The following is a 15,788-nucleotide window of genomic DNA, read 5'->3' as shown; positions in this document are numbered from 1 at the left end:
GGGAAATTGCTACACTGTTAAAATATTTCTGTGCACTAAAATATAGGGATGAGGCAGACACATGGAAGATTAATGACTCAGGCCTGACACAGTGATTGTGCAAGTATGGGGAGGAAGTCAGATATAGGTCTTAGCCATGAAAGGATGTTCCCTTTTCACCATTGGCTTTCTTTGTCTCCTGCTCTTCACTTAGGAAATTGAAACTGCCTTGTTCCATATAATTTTTTATTTCTAATCTGTTTCCCATCCCATCCATCTTTCTGAGACACAGTGTTGCTCTTATATCTCTGCTTCCAACCAAGCAGGAAAAATTACATTACAGAGCAATTGCTAACTGAAGGAAGCATTCTGGTTCAGCTATTTCTTTTCTAAACTTGAGTCTAGAACAAGTATTATTTTTCAGCTTACACTCTCACTGACTCCACTGGAAGTCACTGTGTAATTTCTCATAAGTGAACAGCTATGAGTTGTGGGTCACTTCAGTAGGCTTATGTCATCATTTAATTTAATGGCCTTGATTTGCATATTGCAGCAGATGACTGGAAGCTAATACTGAAACCCAGGGTGCAATTACATATCACCGATTATCTTACCAGCTGTTTGTTGAAGTTCTGCACACACTGTTCAAACTGCTCATCTTTTGTTTCATCTGCTTTACCAAGCTTCTGAAGGACCTGTAGGAAGAGAGAAGATATGGAACTTCAAACACAGACACAGCAGAGACAAAGAAACAATGGCATGGTTTTGCTCCTGAGGCTGACAGAAGGAAAGTTAGAAAGTCCCTCTTATTGTTGCACTCAGAATTTCTGGAACATTTTTCCACATCGTCATAGTTTGAAAACAGATTTACAGATGAGTCAGGAAGAACTCAAACCTCTTATACTCTGCTGTACTGAAGAGCATGACTGAGGCTTGTGCTTCACTGGTCTAATGCTTTTTGCAGACAAGACAACTGCAATCCAGTTGTTTATCTCCCGATCCAGCAAGAAACCAACCACATCCCTAAAATGCCTTGTCTTGTGCGGTTACGCTTATCCTGATTTAACACTAGTCTCTGGTCCAGACAGGGTGGGGTTTTGCTCCCAGAACAACTGGAGTGCCCTCAAACACAGAAAACTGCATAGAGATCTCCTCAGAGAGAGAAGGTAGCTGAAGCAGTGGAAGTCCAAACTTCTTTCCACCTTTCTCACTAGGCACATGCTTTACAGGAGCTGGCTGCTGAGAGCAACTGGGACCTTACACCATGAATCTATGTGACACTCAATTTAAGTGTCACATCAGAGTGTCAGCAGCCAGTCTTGCCCCTTTCACCACCTCCCTTCTAAGCACAGCTCCCCACAGCCTGAAAAAAATCCTTATCGGACTCCTTCTCTTAACACCCTTCTCTCTTAATCCCCTCTCCAGGGGGTTAAGTGGATCACTCCCAAGCTCTGAACAAAAAAGCACTTCATATTCTGAGCAGGCAGGTAGGTCCATCAAAAAGGCTCGGCAAACCCCAGCTATGGAAGAGGGCAGCAGCTCTTTGTCATGCCCCAAGCAACTCCAGCTGCAGGGATACTGAGATGTAAACTATAACTGGTTAAGATCAAGTACATCATCTTTGTTAATCAAAAATAAAACATGACCATGCAAAAAACAAACAAACAAACAAACCAAACCAACCAAAAAAAAAAAGGCACCTTGTCTCACAGGGCCAGTAAAACCAGAGAAAAACCCACCTAGTCCTCAGTTAGAGGAGGTTTTGGGGGATAGGGTACTGAGGGAGCACCTCAAAATAGCCCTGCTGGAAAGGGCATGACTGCCGTAGAGACAGAAAGCACTGGAAAGCTGCAGTCTCTTTCTCTGCTGAGCACACCAGTAGCAGTCCTTTACCCACAGACCCCAGCCATCATGTTCAGCTTCTTTTGGGAAGAAGGGGATTAAGATGGAAAAAGCAAATGCCTGTCACTGACATCAGGTCTACAGGTAGGCCACTATTAAGTGCCCCCAGAAGAGCCACTCTGAGGAATTGCCAGGTAACATGACAGCAACCCAAACCAGCTTCCTCCAGCTGCCTTTGCTACCCATGGATCTTCACAGAAAACATAAAGAGAATATTTCCCCTGCAGGGCAGAGATCAGACTTTCATGATTGGTCCCCAAAGTGGAATTGAAAAGGACTATGCAACAGGATGCAGAATAGAATATTTTCTGTTTGAAGGGACCTACAACAATCATCTAGTCCAAGTGCCAATGACTCAGTCTCATCTTTTTATACTGTTGAGGTGGAGGACATCTGTTACGTCTACTTGGCTAATCTCAATTCCCCTCTCCTCCATATAAGAACAAATATTCCCATCTCACTCCTGACCACAATAACTGACTTCAGTGCTAGACATGATAAATCATTGCAGTCGTTCAGCACCCACCTCCTAAGTACCTGTATTTAGGATGGGATTAAATGTTTAGGAGAGAATCACTGTTTTTCATTCTCTCTCTGTTCAACAGCTTCTTGGCGCCTCCAGGAATTGCTGAGGTATTCTGGTGCCAGCAAAAGTAGGGGAAAGGACAGACAGAAGAAGATTGCCCTCTTTGTGACCAAGAGCTGAATTAAAAACCTCCAGAATTATAAGCACAACTTTCCATAGCTTAAGTGACAGCAACAAACACTGCAGCTACAAGCACCTAATGTGCTTGGTAAACCTGTCTATGCAGCAGGACATAGACACCATAAATATTCCTTTCTTCCTCTCAAACCCTTGGCACATAAGAGTTTGCTGGAGAGGAAAGAAGCAGCGTTGATTGAACTGGCAGAGTCCTGTACACCAGACATTGGTGTCTCCTGTGTTCATCCAATCCAGCAAAGGGGAGCACATCCCACAGCAACACTGCTGCTGAGGCTGCACATTTCTCTCCCATGCCAGCGGGAGAGAAGGATTCTGTATGGCCTCATCTTTCCCATCGTGTGGTATGAGGAACCTCTTCCAGAAAGAATGCTGCTTAAAAGCCCTGTGTTCAGCTCTACTCCCCCAGGCTACCAGATCTATGGAGCAGGGATTTCCCACCTGCTGGGTGACTTTCTAGATATCCAAAGAGCCAGCATACCAATAGCACCCAGCATCAATAACAATAAAGTAGGCAAGCTACTCCAAAGCAGAATGATGTTCCCAATGTGCAGATCAACAGAATTACTGGGGATATAAAGGAGCTTTTTATGGGGCAATGCATCTGCCTGGCTAATCAGGAGATGTGATGCTTTCAGGCCTGGAGAGGAGGAAAGGAGACCATTTAACTGGGAGGAATCTGGAGTATGCCACTAGGGTCAAAGGTTTAGAACAGTCTCAGAGCTTCCTGGTGTATAACACAGAGCAGCACTCAAAGACTATTCATTGCAGCTTCCCACGTGTCCAATGAGTTAATCTGCAATTCCATTGCCCCCTGGGGGACATGCACACTGAATCTGGGGTTATCTGGCCAGCTGGGAAGATCTTGTTCCACTGTGCTGAGGTGCTCTGCACAATTCCTGCAAAACGCTGGGCACTGGAAAGGGCTCTAACTCACAGCCTGTCCCTAAAGAAAAAGCTCTTGCTGCAAAGTGATGCTCAGCTGAGGAGCAGCTTTGAATGAGGAGAGAGTAGGCAAGAAGAAACCCTGCATGATTCCATACTGACAAGGGGAGGGTAAAAGAGAGGATTCGGTGATGTCAGCAGAGGAACAAGTCAAGAAAAACAAAACCAGTTACAACAGAGAGGTTGTGAGAAGTGAATCCCTGGCTACACAAAAAACCAAACTGTTCTTGCTTCCTACACTATTCCCCATCTGGTAGATGAAGTCTTGTGCCCTATACCTCCTGGCCCTATAGGCGAGTCCCAGCCATACAGCCCCTTGATCCCTTTACCTGGTACGACACAGCAGAGACACAACAGCCCTGGGCTGCAGCAGGGCAGGGGTTATCTTCTCATAATGCTCTCCCTCAAAACTAGATCTGTCCCACACAAACAGCCCAGATGTCAAACCCTAAGTCATCTGAGCAGCATAAAACGATGGCGCCACAGTGCTGCATCCCCTCAAGCCTACTCCCAGCTCTCCCATCAGAGAGCTGTCCTGGCAAGTCAAACTAACAAGTCCCTCTGGACTCATTGAACTAGCATGGGATGGAGCAGATGGCCCTGGGTGTGCTGCTGATTGCAGACATGTCTGTGCTCACTGCTAATAACCCGTGAGCTCACAGGACAGCTCCCCTCCCCAGGCTGGTACGTGCCGTCATAGGTCAGGCTATTCCGGGTGAGCCACGGCTGCTCCCTCCCCTCCCCTGCGACAGTTTTTAATCCTCCAGCTCACTGCAAAGCCAGATAAAGTTCGCATGGAAACTTCAGGCTCTTTGATAGCTATTAATGGAGCAGATTTACCAGGGTAGGAGACAGGAGTCCACTGCAGCTCCCAAATCTCAGGGCAGATCAGAGATGGTGTGATCTGTCAGCTGCTGTCTGGAGGCAAACCACACCAGGCAGCCAGCATGGATCTGGCATTTAAAAGATTAAGCAGCAACCCTGGCTGGGCTCCTTGGTCTGCCCTTGACCTGAGAAGTCCTGGCCCTGAATAAGGATAGGGACCATTTCAAGATGGTGCAAGCCTCTCCAAGGACGGAACACTTTGTATGAATCCCACAAAACGCCTTGTGGAATGGATTTCAGAGGGGGCTCTAGCTGTGTGTTTCAGCCTTGCTTCACTATGGTTTCACTATGACAAGGATGGGGCCGTCATCCCAGCCAGTGTTTTTGGCCTCAGGCACCAGACATCATTTCCAGTGTTGCTCAGAAATCAGGTAGGTCTCTTCTAACAATTATAGCTAGACCTGCAGATGCTCTGCATTTCTCATAAACTAAGACCAATAGACACAGGCCAGCTACTGCAGCATCTCCAGAGCCAAATTCCACCATGGAGACTCAGTTTTCCCCGCATTTGAATAAAATCAACGAGGATAGTCAGAGTTTGACTGAAGCTTTTTTCAAAAGCAGCTAAAGATCCTAGAAGGCAAGATGCTATTAAGAGATAAGGAAATTATCACTTTCATATCACTGATGTCTTTGTAATCTGTTGTTGTGGGCAGAACTACTTTCAGTAAGCTTGGATTGCTATACTTTGAGAAGTAACACAGAAGAGAAAGAGAAATATGGAAATCCTCATACCAGAGACGTGGCATTTTGCTAGCAATGGTCAGAGAAGTAAAGGCATGAAACAGCCTTTAAAAACAGCAGCTCTTCCCAGAAAAATGGAAAAGTTGCTTTGGAATTTGCAAAAAGTTTGCAACCAAGTTGCAGGTTCTCTTCAGAGGTAAGACCATTAGATTCATAGGATGCTTGAGCACTACCTAAATACCACAGCTTTGTAGGACTCAAAAGGAAGCATCTTATCTGGCTGTATCCAGCTGTCTACAGGAGGAAACATTCCTGAAGGACAAACCCCCACAATGATTAGCATAGGGCCTCCAGTGCTTTGCTTTGAGCACTGGACATGAGGACAATGGAGATCTGGAGATCAGCCCTGTGACCACTAAGGTTTCTGATGTAGAGCAACAATCACCATTAAGGACAAACACTTGCTGGCAGTGCATCATCAAGAAGCATCAGACTAAAATGCAGCTCTGCTTTGCTCAAAAAAGCAATTGTAAAAATTGTAAAAAGCAGTTTCATATTTATGCTTTCTAATAAGGAAGTATATGCCAGCTGCTTAATGTGTCCACAGTTCTCAGTCAGCACCTTTCCTCGCTCTCTCCTGAAATATCAATGCCACAACACAAAAAAAGTCCTGAAAATCCAAATATTTTCAACAGGCCCCATATGTAAACTCATTATGTGAACTAATAACCTAATAAACCTCTACTTTTCATGGCATATGGATCACCCAGAGCAAAGACCAGTTTAGAGAATGCAAGTAATGTGTAGGAAGACAAAATTAAAAAAAGTATTTATTTTGTGGATCCCAAACAAAGCTAAATCTGCCTCTGAAACATCTGAAGTTAGGGTGGTCCAGCCCTCATGACAGGGGAGTCATTAAGCCCACAGCCAGAGAACTTCAGGACTGCAGGTCCACACCTTACTCCCTACTGTATCAGAGATAGACTGCAGTCACATCTTACTGATATGGGCCCAGTGCCCATAAATCACTCCATCTCCTGACTTCTCCACCCCTCGTCACCAACACCTCTGACTTTTGCTGTATCTGCCAACTCCTGTGGATAATCTCCAAGTGCCAATTGGGCACAGAGCCAGTAACTACTGTGACTAATTTTGAATTGCAATAAATTGGCAAGTGCCAATGGGTCAACTAGAAACAGAACAAATAAATCTTTGATCTCAGGCTGCTGCCTATTATTCCATGGAAGACATACTCGGAAGAGGAGCAGAAGAAAATAGTGCTCAAGTCAGATGGAAAGCACAAAGCCACGTAACTTAATAAGGTACAAACAAAGGAAGTTTCATAAGCTTTTTTAAGCCTCATTTCTTCTGTGCCCAGATGAAATGTGACTTGCCCAATGAAGGAGATTTGTGCTTATGGAATAATCTCGGTTTTGCATTCAGATTTGTGGAGAAAAGCAAGAGCAGCAGTGAGAGTCTGCTCCCCCTTCCAACCCTCCCAGGGAGGGGGCACGTCCTCCTGCCCTCCACGCTTGACTCTAGGCTGGTTTGGGGGACAGCCTGGCTTTCCTCATGCAAGCTTAACACAATTAAGTCTTTCTTTGAAACAATTGGACAAAGGAAGATGGGGGTGGAGAGGAAGTAACTCCAAACATATTAACGCTTCATTTTAAATTGAGGAAATTATTCCCGCGGCTGAGCAAGCTCCAAGACCCTCAGATCACTGAAAGATGGGAAAGGGCAATGTCATACTTGATGCAGACAGAGTAGTTCTTGTTTGCTTCTTACTTGCTAACAAGGTTCAATAGATCCCATGGAGACAGGACATTGCCTCTGTTACTTAACTAAGAGTTGAGAAATGAGGATTCAATACAGCATTTTGTTAGACTTCCTGAATGACCTGGAAAAGCAGTGTCCAATGTCACATCCATCCAGCTGTAAAGAGGAGTGTTTGTTCAGCATGTCACAGAGTCACCAAATTTATCCCTGGCATCTCCAGCTGTCAAACGGGAGGGAGAGGAACAAAGAGACGAGATGAGATGACCATCTTGAGTGCTCAGCTCAAGACACACTGAGTTTGATTTTCCCAGGTTTCTCAACTAAAGTGAGTTTACATGCTTAGCCATATCAGAAAACCCAGCTTCACTAGGGAAGAACCTCCCAAATAACTAAAAATATAATTTTCTGTTCATATCCCCAAAAAATATGCTAACAGTGAAGAATTTAAATCGTTAGGATAGATTGCATGAAGATCCTTTGCTAATGAAAGACTAAGACATGCACCACAAGTGTAATTTAAGCCACTGATCCCACTCTACACAGGGGATGGAACTTGTAAGGTCCTTCCAAAGCTATTCTTCCCAAAATCCTAAGATGACAGCTATGGAAGGTAGCTTTGTCCCTGAACAAATACTCTCCACAAAAAGACCTCATTCCTTCCTTCATACTACAGTTAGAAGTGTAACACACATTGAAGTGTGACCAGACAATAACAGTATTTTTTATTACCTCTCCTAGGAAAAGTCCAAAATATGCTTGTAAGGACTTGTAAAACTGGCAATGTAGAAGCCTTCTTTTACACAAGACCCTACAAAAATATCCTCCCAGTGGTCAATAATGAAAAGACACTTCTGAAAAAATCAGCAGGTTTTTTTTTTTTGAAGTCATACGACCAGTCCCAAGATCTTATTCAGTCTAAGAACAGGTTGCCAATTACAAGCCCTCTCCTTCCAACAACAACTACTGTGAACACATCCCCATGAAGCAGGTTTGCTCTATCAGCTACCAGCAAGATGGACCTTGAACTTGGAGATCTTTAGAGGGAAGATACCATGAAAAAACTAAGCCAGCCATGGTTGGCCTGGCAGCAAATGTTTTCATCTCTGCAAAGGTCAAATCTGGAATGCTTGCTGCCTTCTCCCAAAAGCACAAATCAAGGTGAAAGGCACAAGGACACCAACCACAGCTATATCAGGTACAGTACAAACAACACATTGCTTGATTGCATCATTGGGGAGAACAGGGCCCTTCCACACTTCACTGTCCTGCCTATATCAGGCATGGATTTACCAGCAGTGTGAAAGTGGATGCTATCCCCACATCACCAGTCATGTATGTGTTCCCACAGTAGGCAACAACACAAGTTCAGCTGCCCCCTCTTCCCAGAGGATCACAACTATGTCCTCAACACAGTGCTGTGCAGACTTCTCAAGTGACTTTTTCTTATGTGGAAGAAGATGCAAAGGGCAGCTGAGAGAGCCCAGCTCAGCTGACATTACTACAGGGCTGCAAAGGGTGCTGTACTGAAGTACACCAGTCTGTCTCACAGTGCACCAGATGACATAGGGATTGCTGAGCACACAGGGATTGCAGGGATTGCTGAGCGTCTGTATCTGAGAGTTTGGCATATGAAGCCAGAGTGGGAGAGACACCTCAGGGTGCTTTGGGGTTTTTTTCCTGTTTGTTTTAAAGAGAGAATGCTCTTTCATATGTTAAAACAGCAGCATTGTTTGCTAAATCCTTAAACAGGGTACACTGCAAAGCACGAAGTGCTCTTAGTTATCAACTCAGTCACTTCTGTCCTTCACACAGTTTCCAGTTCTCAGATATCCAGATCTGATTCAACCTCAGCAGCTTTTATTTTTGACAGCAGTCTCAGAGCTCAGTTACCAGCCTTGGACAAGATGGCTCTATGCTCAGCTCCACACTGGAAGGGTGTCGACAGATGCTGAATATATTACGAACAAGTGGACATGAGCTGCCACTCCCATAGGAGAAGGAAAAGGTACACTGAGGAAACTGTCACTATAGATCGACTGGAGAGAGTCTGTTAAAAGACCTTCCAACTGTTTTTATTCCTGCTGCGCACCATACATTCAGCGGCATTAAAACAGGTCCGTGAAACAACACAGGAGTGATAATTTAAAACTGCTGCAAAGTATTTCATGGAGAGCATTAGGCAGGCAGAAATGGCTCAAAACATCTCTTTAATCTGATGAAGTGTGGAAAGAAAAAGTGTTTCCAATTCTATTTTCCTCCAAGAAAGGCAGTGCCAATCTACCACTCATACCTTTATGGATGTCAAATGGAATGTCTAGGGATTTTGGTACTATCCCATATGTAGCTACTGAAATAAGAAGATTCATCAATCAGTAGAACTCTGCACCTTTCATTCACAGGACTGCTGATGGACCGACTCCTCCCTCTCACCCACATCTGGTACACTATGCCTCAGAAAATCCCAAATCCAGGCAACCAGGATTTCTGATTACAGCATCAGTACAGCTGCAAGCCTGGTCTGCTTTGCATCACTTCTCACTGTATATGACCTCAAGGCAAAAGGCCTCTCTTCTTCCAGATTTGTTTGATTAGAGTGGGATCCCGACCCTGGGGTTTTACCCTTTGGAACTGCTGCAGTACTAATGCATTATCACACTAAAAAGAATGAATCTGGACCATGTGCCCAGCTTAGGAAAGGACAGAAGGGTTGCAAAGCATACTTAACTGAAAATCCCAAAGTCTTCTACAGACAAAAGATGCAGCTCACTTGACAAATATCAGGTGACAGTGGGTAACACTGCTAGCACTGCTTACATAAGTGTAGTTTTGTAAACTTGAAGAGCAGGGAGTGAGGGAAGTGGAAACAGAAAGGAAAAGGGATGGTAAAAAAACCCTTTCCTGCAAATTTTTTTCCATCCATCATAGGTAGCCAGTCATATCTGACAGGGAACTCAGAAGCAAGGTAAGGTAGATACAAAGACATGTGGACTGCTGACACAATGGAGCAGTTCTGAAGGGGTTGATGGAACCAAGTCCCTCTACTCTAACTGCACATTTGGACCTTCATTTTAGATTAAAAAGGAGCCAAACACAGGAGCTTTCTTGCCCTATAAAGGATGGCTGAAATCACTTTTCTAAATGCTGGTGGTGTTCTCAGTTCACCTGGTTTACTCAGGTGGCCTCTCTGGACACTACTTGACACCAGACCTTCCTGCCTAAAGTACCTCTGTCTGCACTGTCTGCAGTCACAGGTGAACTCTCCAGAAACATGTGGTCATGATGTTTGCCAACGGCTGAGTTCCAGCTTTCACTGTACATTTTTCACCATAATGCCAGGGGAACATTGGTGCAAGTCCTTCATGCCTCTAGCGGAGGATACAGAGCATCCAGCCCTCAGGGCCAAGTCGAAGAGGGAACTGTTTTTATTTGGGTTATGACCTGCTGCCAGACCAGGCCTGGGAGAAGACAGCATCAGGAGAAAGCCATGTTCCTGAAAGAATGAAGGCTTACCAAAGGTCTGTAATGGGAGACAAAACCATTCCCCTTTGGGTCATTCATCTGAAATAGCCTTCTATGGGATATTGGTCAAAAGGTGCTCTCACTCAAGCACCTTTTAACAGTGTAAAGTTATGCACAAGCTTAGGACACCTCTGGCTCAGCTATCACTGGACAAGGATCTGCTCCTCTCTGACTCTTACTATGCTTCAGCACCGCTTGCTTGAGGATCAAATGGAACAGGCTTCTCTGATAATTCTCATCCCCCCCGGCAAGGCAGAGAAGCGCATTGCTGGCTCTGCTCTCTTGGTCTATTCCACTGTGGGAGGGGGAAGGATTTTTCCCTTGCAAAGGGGTTCATTAACAGGAGAAGCCTCTGAAAGAGTAACAGGGGTGCATAGCAAGAAATGAAATCAACAGTCAGCTAAGACCACATGTTATTCCCAGATGGCTTATGGACATACACCCACAAAACATGTCATTAGCTGTGCACAGGTGGGACTAAGGCTACCAGCCAACAGTAAGTTCAGCTTGCCCAAAAAAACCCAAAATACAAAGTTAAACTGACAGCCCCATAGTTATGAAAAATTACCACACATTTCATGAGAGCAAATCCAAAGTGCCAAAGTAGGTAATAACCCTTCAGCACTCTGGTATCTCAAACAAGGATCTAGAGAAACTAGTCCATGAAAATCCATGAAGGTTTAACGCCTTCCTCTTTCACGTTCAGCCATGGTTTAAAATTTCTGTTCCATTTTTATTTGCAGAAGGCCTCTCCTGTTTTTTTATCTTATTAAGCACACACATGCAGACAAACACCAAATCACCATCTAAACTTAGACTGGAGAAGTTAGCTCTGCTGTAAATGTCACCAGGTTTAAGCCATGGCTGGGAGGAGAACAAGTTTGTGTTACTGTCAATCAAAAGTCAGGCTGAGACATATTGCTGTATCAAACACCATTGCCAGCTGTCTCCCCTAGAGCAAACACAGAGTCTATTCCCAGAATCTGCAAGCCCTTGCTGTGGCCATTAATAACCACGGGAACTGTCAGCAACCTGCAGCTCTCCCAGGGCCCAGTTCCACATGCCACCACTTGATGTTACAGTCTCACTTGGAAAGGCTTGAAATTGCAAGTGGATCTGCATCATTCATAGAAAACAAGAACATTTTATATGTGAATCAGTGCACCTGCCTCTGGTTTGCAGAACAGCACACACAAATGGACTGAGCTGAGCACAGGCTCAGCTCACCTGCATCATCACTCAGGTGCGTGTCACATTTGCTTTGCACCATCCCAGTCACACCCTGTTACAGAGCGAGAGGGAGGCAGCCTTGTACCTGCAGTCTCATCCCACAAAAGGACTCACTGAGAACGTAAGATTATTTGGGAAACAGGTGGATACTCAGTGATCTGGGAGTAAATCCCATTGCTTTTGCTTGAATAATTCCAGCTTTGTGGCAGTGCTTGTGGACAAAACCCAGCCCACTCACTTCGCTTTGCACCTCAGATATGAAAGGGTGTAAAGAAGGGGATGTTGTGTTATACACTACAGGCCCCAACTTTCCAATACACATCTTTCAAAGCAGAGCAGAGACAGTCCCTATAGAAAAAGCAGAATAACCAGAAAGAAGACACAATTTGTGGCTTTCTTCATGGAGCAAAGCTGGGCAGTACCTAAAGGAGAGGAGGTATATCCCACACCCTGGTCCCTAGGCATGTATATCACCAGCACCTGAGCATCCCTTGCCCACCACATTACTTGTCATCTTCCTGTTTATCCAATATCCACTAGAAAGCATCTGCATGTCTACAGATATAGTCATCATTTCTTCAATCCTTTTCTGTCATCATTAAAAGGATACTAATATCAGTCAGAATCATAAGAGTTGCTAAGACATCCATGTGCTCAAGTGATACCACCCTGCTACTCTGTCCCAGCTTCCCTCTTGCTCTGTGATCTTCTGTTCACCATCCTCACACTCCTTTATTATACAACTGGTGCACAGAAGGAGTGCCACAGTTCTAAGCAGTCCCAGCTCCTGCAGGAAGAGTCAAGCATACAGTTCTCACCTTTCCTGCACAGCTGACTTCGCCCTTAGCATACTTTCAAAAGGGCCTCAAGGGGCCTCTTGGAAATTCAGGGTTCAGAGTCTGGGTGTGTCTGCTCCCTCCTACAAAAGTCGTGCAAATCAAAGTCCTTTTTAAACCTCTTGAGCTGTTACAATGCAGAACCATAAACTTATTGCACTCAGATAATAAGCAAGAGGGGAGAAGTGTAAAGTTACAAGAAGGATAAGTTACCTTGCCAGAAATTATTAACTCCAGTTGTATTTCCATTATCAGCCTCAGATCCCCACTTTTAAAATACAATGCCCCTTCCCATCTCATCTCAGTACAGATAAGCTAAAGTCACCTGGTATTTACATAGGTTAATGTTTCTCATTTAAAAAAAAATGGGATTAGCTTCACTTCAACATAAAGAAAACTCCAGAACAATTTTAAGATACCATATAAACTGATATTTGTAGGGTGTCTCTGATTTTATTCCTTCGGCTGTGTCAATTGTGTTTACAGGAAGCTTAAAATGGAGACAAAAGAAAGGTATTCTAGTCTGAATCCTAGTTCACTCCTACATGTGGGCAAACTCTGTTGTGCCCTTTGGTCTTCTGGCATAAAGGCCAGCCATGATCACAGGAGCAGTTAAGAGAAAGGGGAATATCTGGGTTGTTAACACAAAGTTTATTTAGCATAGTTCATTTATTATGAAGATTCACCTATTTATTAATGCTACAAACACTAAGTCTTCATGCTGGAGCAATCATTAGCAGCTTCCAATCTGTAAGTACACAAGTGAAAGCAGCCCAGGAATCAGAAAGGAACTTGCACTCCAGAAGAAAATTTCACATAATCTGTAGCTTGAGCTGTGATGTTCATTGTCACCTCAGTCAGGAAGTCCAGGACTACCTCTGGGTTCACCACAGACCTAAGGAGAAAGCATCGCTTCCTCTCCCACCAAAAAGTTCGACAAAATCCTTTTCATGGATTCTCTGTGGAAGTTTTCAGCTTTTTGGAAAAAACAAACAAACAAACAGAAAACAAGCAAAACAACAACAACGCATTCTTTCAATATTTTGTTTCATTAAAGTTGAGAGTTTCTACGGAAAACACTTCTCAGTGAAGACCTTATTTTGTCAGTTTTCAGCCACATCATTTGTCGCGATAATGAAAATGTCTTCATACCAACCCAGATACAGAAGATTAAAGACCACCTGACTTGTTCTGTGAGTCATTTGGTGCTAATCTTGTTATACAGGCTAACAATAAAATCATAATGTCTATCTGGAGCCCGAAGGCCTTGCTGACCTTCTGTGGCTAAAAATCACTTATTCTGTAGCCAGCAGCAGTCACAAAAGGAAGGCCAGAACTGCATCTAGTTACTTTTATCTCCTCTTTTCCTAGAGTTTATTTGCAAAGGGTTACCAGAAGGCAGCAAGTCCAGTTACAACTCTCGGTCTCTGGATCACAGCAAGACTCTTTAACCACATCACTGCTGTTCAGCAGATCTTATGTGTGTATTCACTGTTGTCCACCCCTGGTTATGTCACCACCATCTGCACAGCTTTGTGAAATCCCCTATATCACTTAACATGCTCTGCACAAACACCATCAGGACATCTTTATAGTATTTCACAAACTTTTTCTAGATTCCCTTTGCAGTACCAAGAGTTAAGTTGACATGCAGTAGATACACTGCACTACACTGGATGACTAGGAAGGATTCAAGTACATAATCTACTTTATGAGTTAGACCAAAGAACCTCCTAATACATCTCTAGTCCTGGATTTGCTCTGCAGCAATATGGACACTGATGCCCCAGCCTTGCAGCAAGTTAGCCTTAAAAGGAATGCGGCCAGATTCCTTTTCTGTCCACAGCTGGCTGTGCATGCTGCTGCAAGACATGATGTCACTGCAGGGAAAACACAAAGATCTGGCTGTGTATATGGGTACAAGAGTAAACCTAGCTTAATATACTTTCTATCTCATACTTGATGCATTAGAACCATGTCCACTAACCAGTAAGGCTGTGCTCTGAGCCCAGCTCATTTTGTACTGTCTGTACAGTTCACCACCACAGTGACAAAAGCACCAAGGTAGATTTGCCAGTGTAGGAACACTTAAATGCCAGCACTCCATCCAACTCACTCTGCTGCACAAAATTTAACATGAAAGCCAAATAACAAGAAAGGACCAGACAAGCTTTTGTGCTTCTATCCCACAGGATGCATTTAAATGCCTTGTTACAACTAACAGGGCAAGTTATGTATTCTAAAATCTCCCTCATTTAAACATTAACTGTCTCCAGACAGTCATGTACAACTTTGTGTGTAATGATCAGTCTCCCAAACAGCTTTTTGAAAAGCTTCTGTCTCTGGAACAGGGTGTACCAGAATCTTTACTATACTATCTTTACTATAAGATTAACATTTAAAGCATTTTTACTCCAGATAATTATGTGCAAGTCATTTTGCCCTTCTTTATCCCAAACATGAAATACAGCAGAGGTCTTTTCCACTTGCCCAGCTCCTTGCAGTGGATTTGCTCCACTGGTAACTTGAAATTGACTTTTTTTCTGACACAGTCCCCCTAATCCTGGTAGTTCCTCATCCTGCTTCTCTTCCTGATGCTGATTAAGTCAGGGAAGAAGCAGAACCAGCAAAAGAAGGAAAGTAAGATTTCAATGACTAGACCGATTGAAGGGTTTGTTCATCTGTTCAGAAAACTAAATTCCCGGAGAATGAACCCTGCAGAGCAGAGTCCAGATCTATGCTTAAGGGGAACAGGAAGGGCACTGGTTGAATATATGAAATAAGGCAGAAACCACAACAGATGATCTGGCACTGTAGGAAGCATCAGAAAGCAGACACAGTTGACACATGGGAGTTGCTGTAGAAGTTACTCCTTCTCTGATTACCCCTGAAAGCAACTGTCAGTCAGGAGGTAAGATGAACAGTGACAGCCAGGAACACACAGGCATCAGCCAAGCAATCTCACCATGTGGCAATTTGGCAATAGCCAAAAAGCATCCCTCTGAGCAGAGACAAGGGAGGCATTTGGTGCAAAGCCATCTCACCACTTAGGCAACCAGATCTGAGCAGGTAATTTTGTTTTGCCCATGTTTGGATGGGCACAATGTTAAGCTCTCACCAACATATTCTGCTTCTAGTAGTTCAACATCACATCGGTGGGGGTCACCAGGTTTTATAAAAAAAAGTACCTCCAAGAATACAAAGGACATGTGAAAGTTACACTGCCAGCATTCATCTAACTTCTTCAGAATGGAGAGAAAAATCCCACTGAGTTTTTAGACCACTGCCACAAACAAATCTGCTACATC

At 44.0% G+C, this 15,788-nt stretch overlaps 1 protein-coding gene across 16 annotated transcripts in view; it reads right to left on the bottom strand.

Annotated features, from left to right (window-relative positions):
- The window catches only part of BIN1 (bridging integrator 1), a 94,297-nt gene that overhangs the window by 55,867 nt on the left and 22,642 nt on the right, over positions 1 to 15,788 (bottom strand). For all 16 annotated transcript variants that reach the window (XM_032692696.1, XM_032692705.1, XM_032692700.1 and 13 more), the window contains exon 2: positions 594 to 674. In XM_032692696.1, coding sequence (XP_032548587.1) covers positions 594 to 674 — 81 coding nt within the window. The remainder of the gene's footprint in view (positions 1 to 593; positions 675 to 15,788) is intronic.

The sequence above is a fragment of the Chiroxiphia lanceolata genome, chromosome 7 (genome assembly GCF_009829145.1).
Source record: "Chiroxiphia lanceolata isolate bChiLan1 chromosome 7, bChiLan1.pri, whole genome shotgun sequence".
Lineage (NCBI taxonomy): Eukaryota > Metazoa > Chordata > Aves > Passeriformes > Pipridae > Chiroxiphia > Chiroxiphia lanceolata.
The sequence above is the reverse complement of the archived record's forward strand: the minus strand, read 5'-3'. Positions and strand labels throughout refer to the sequence as shown.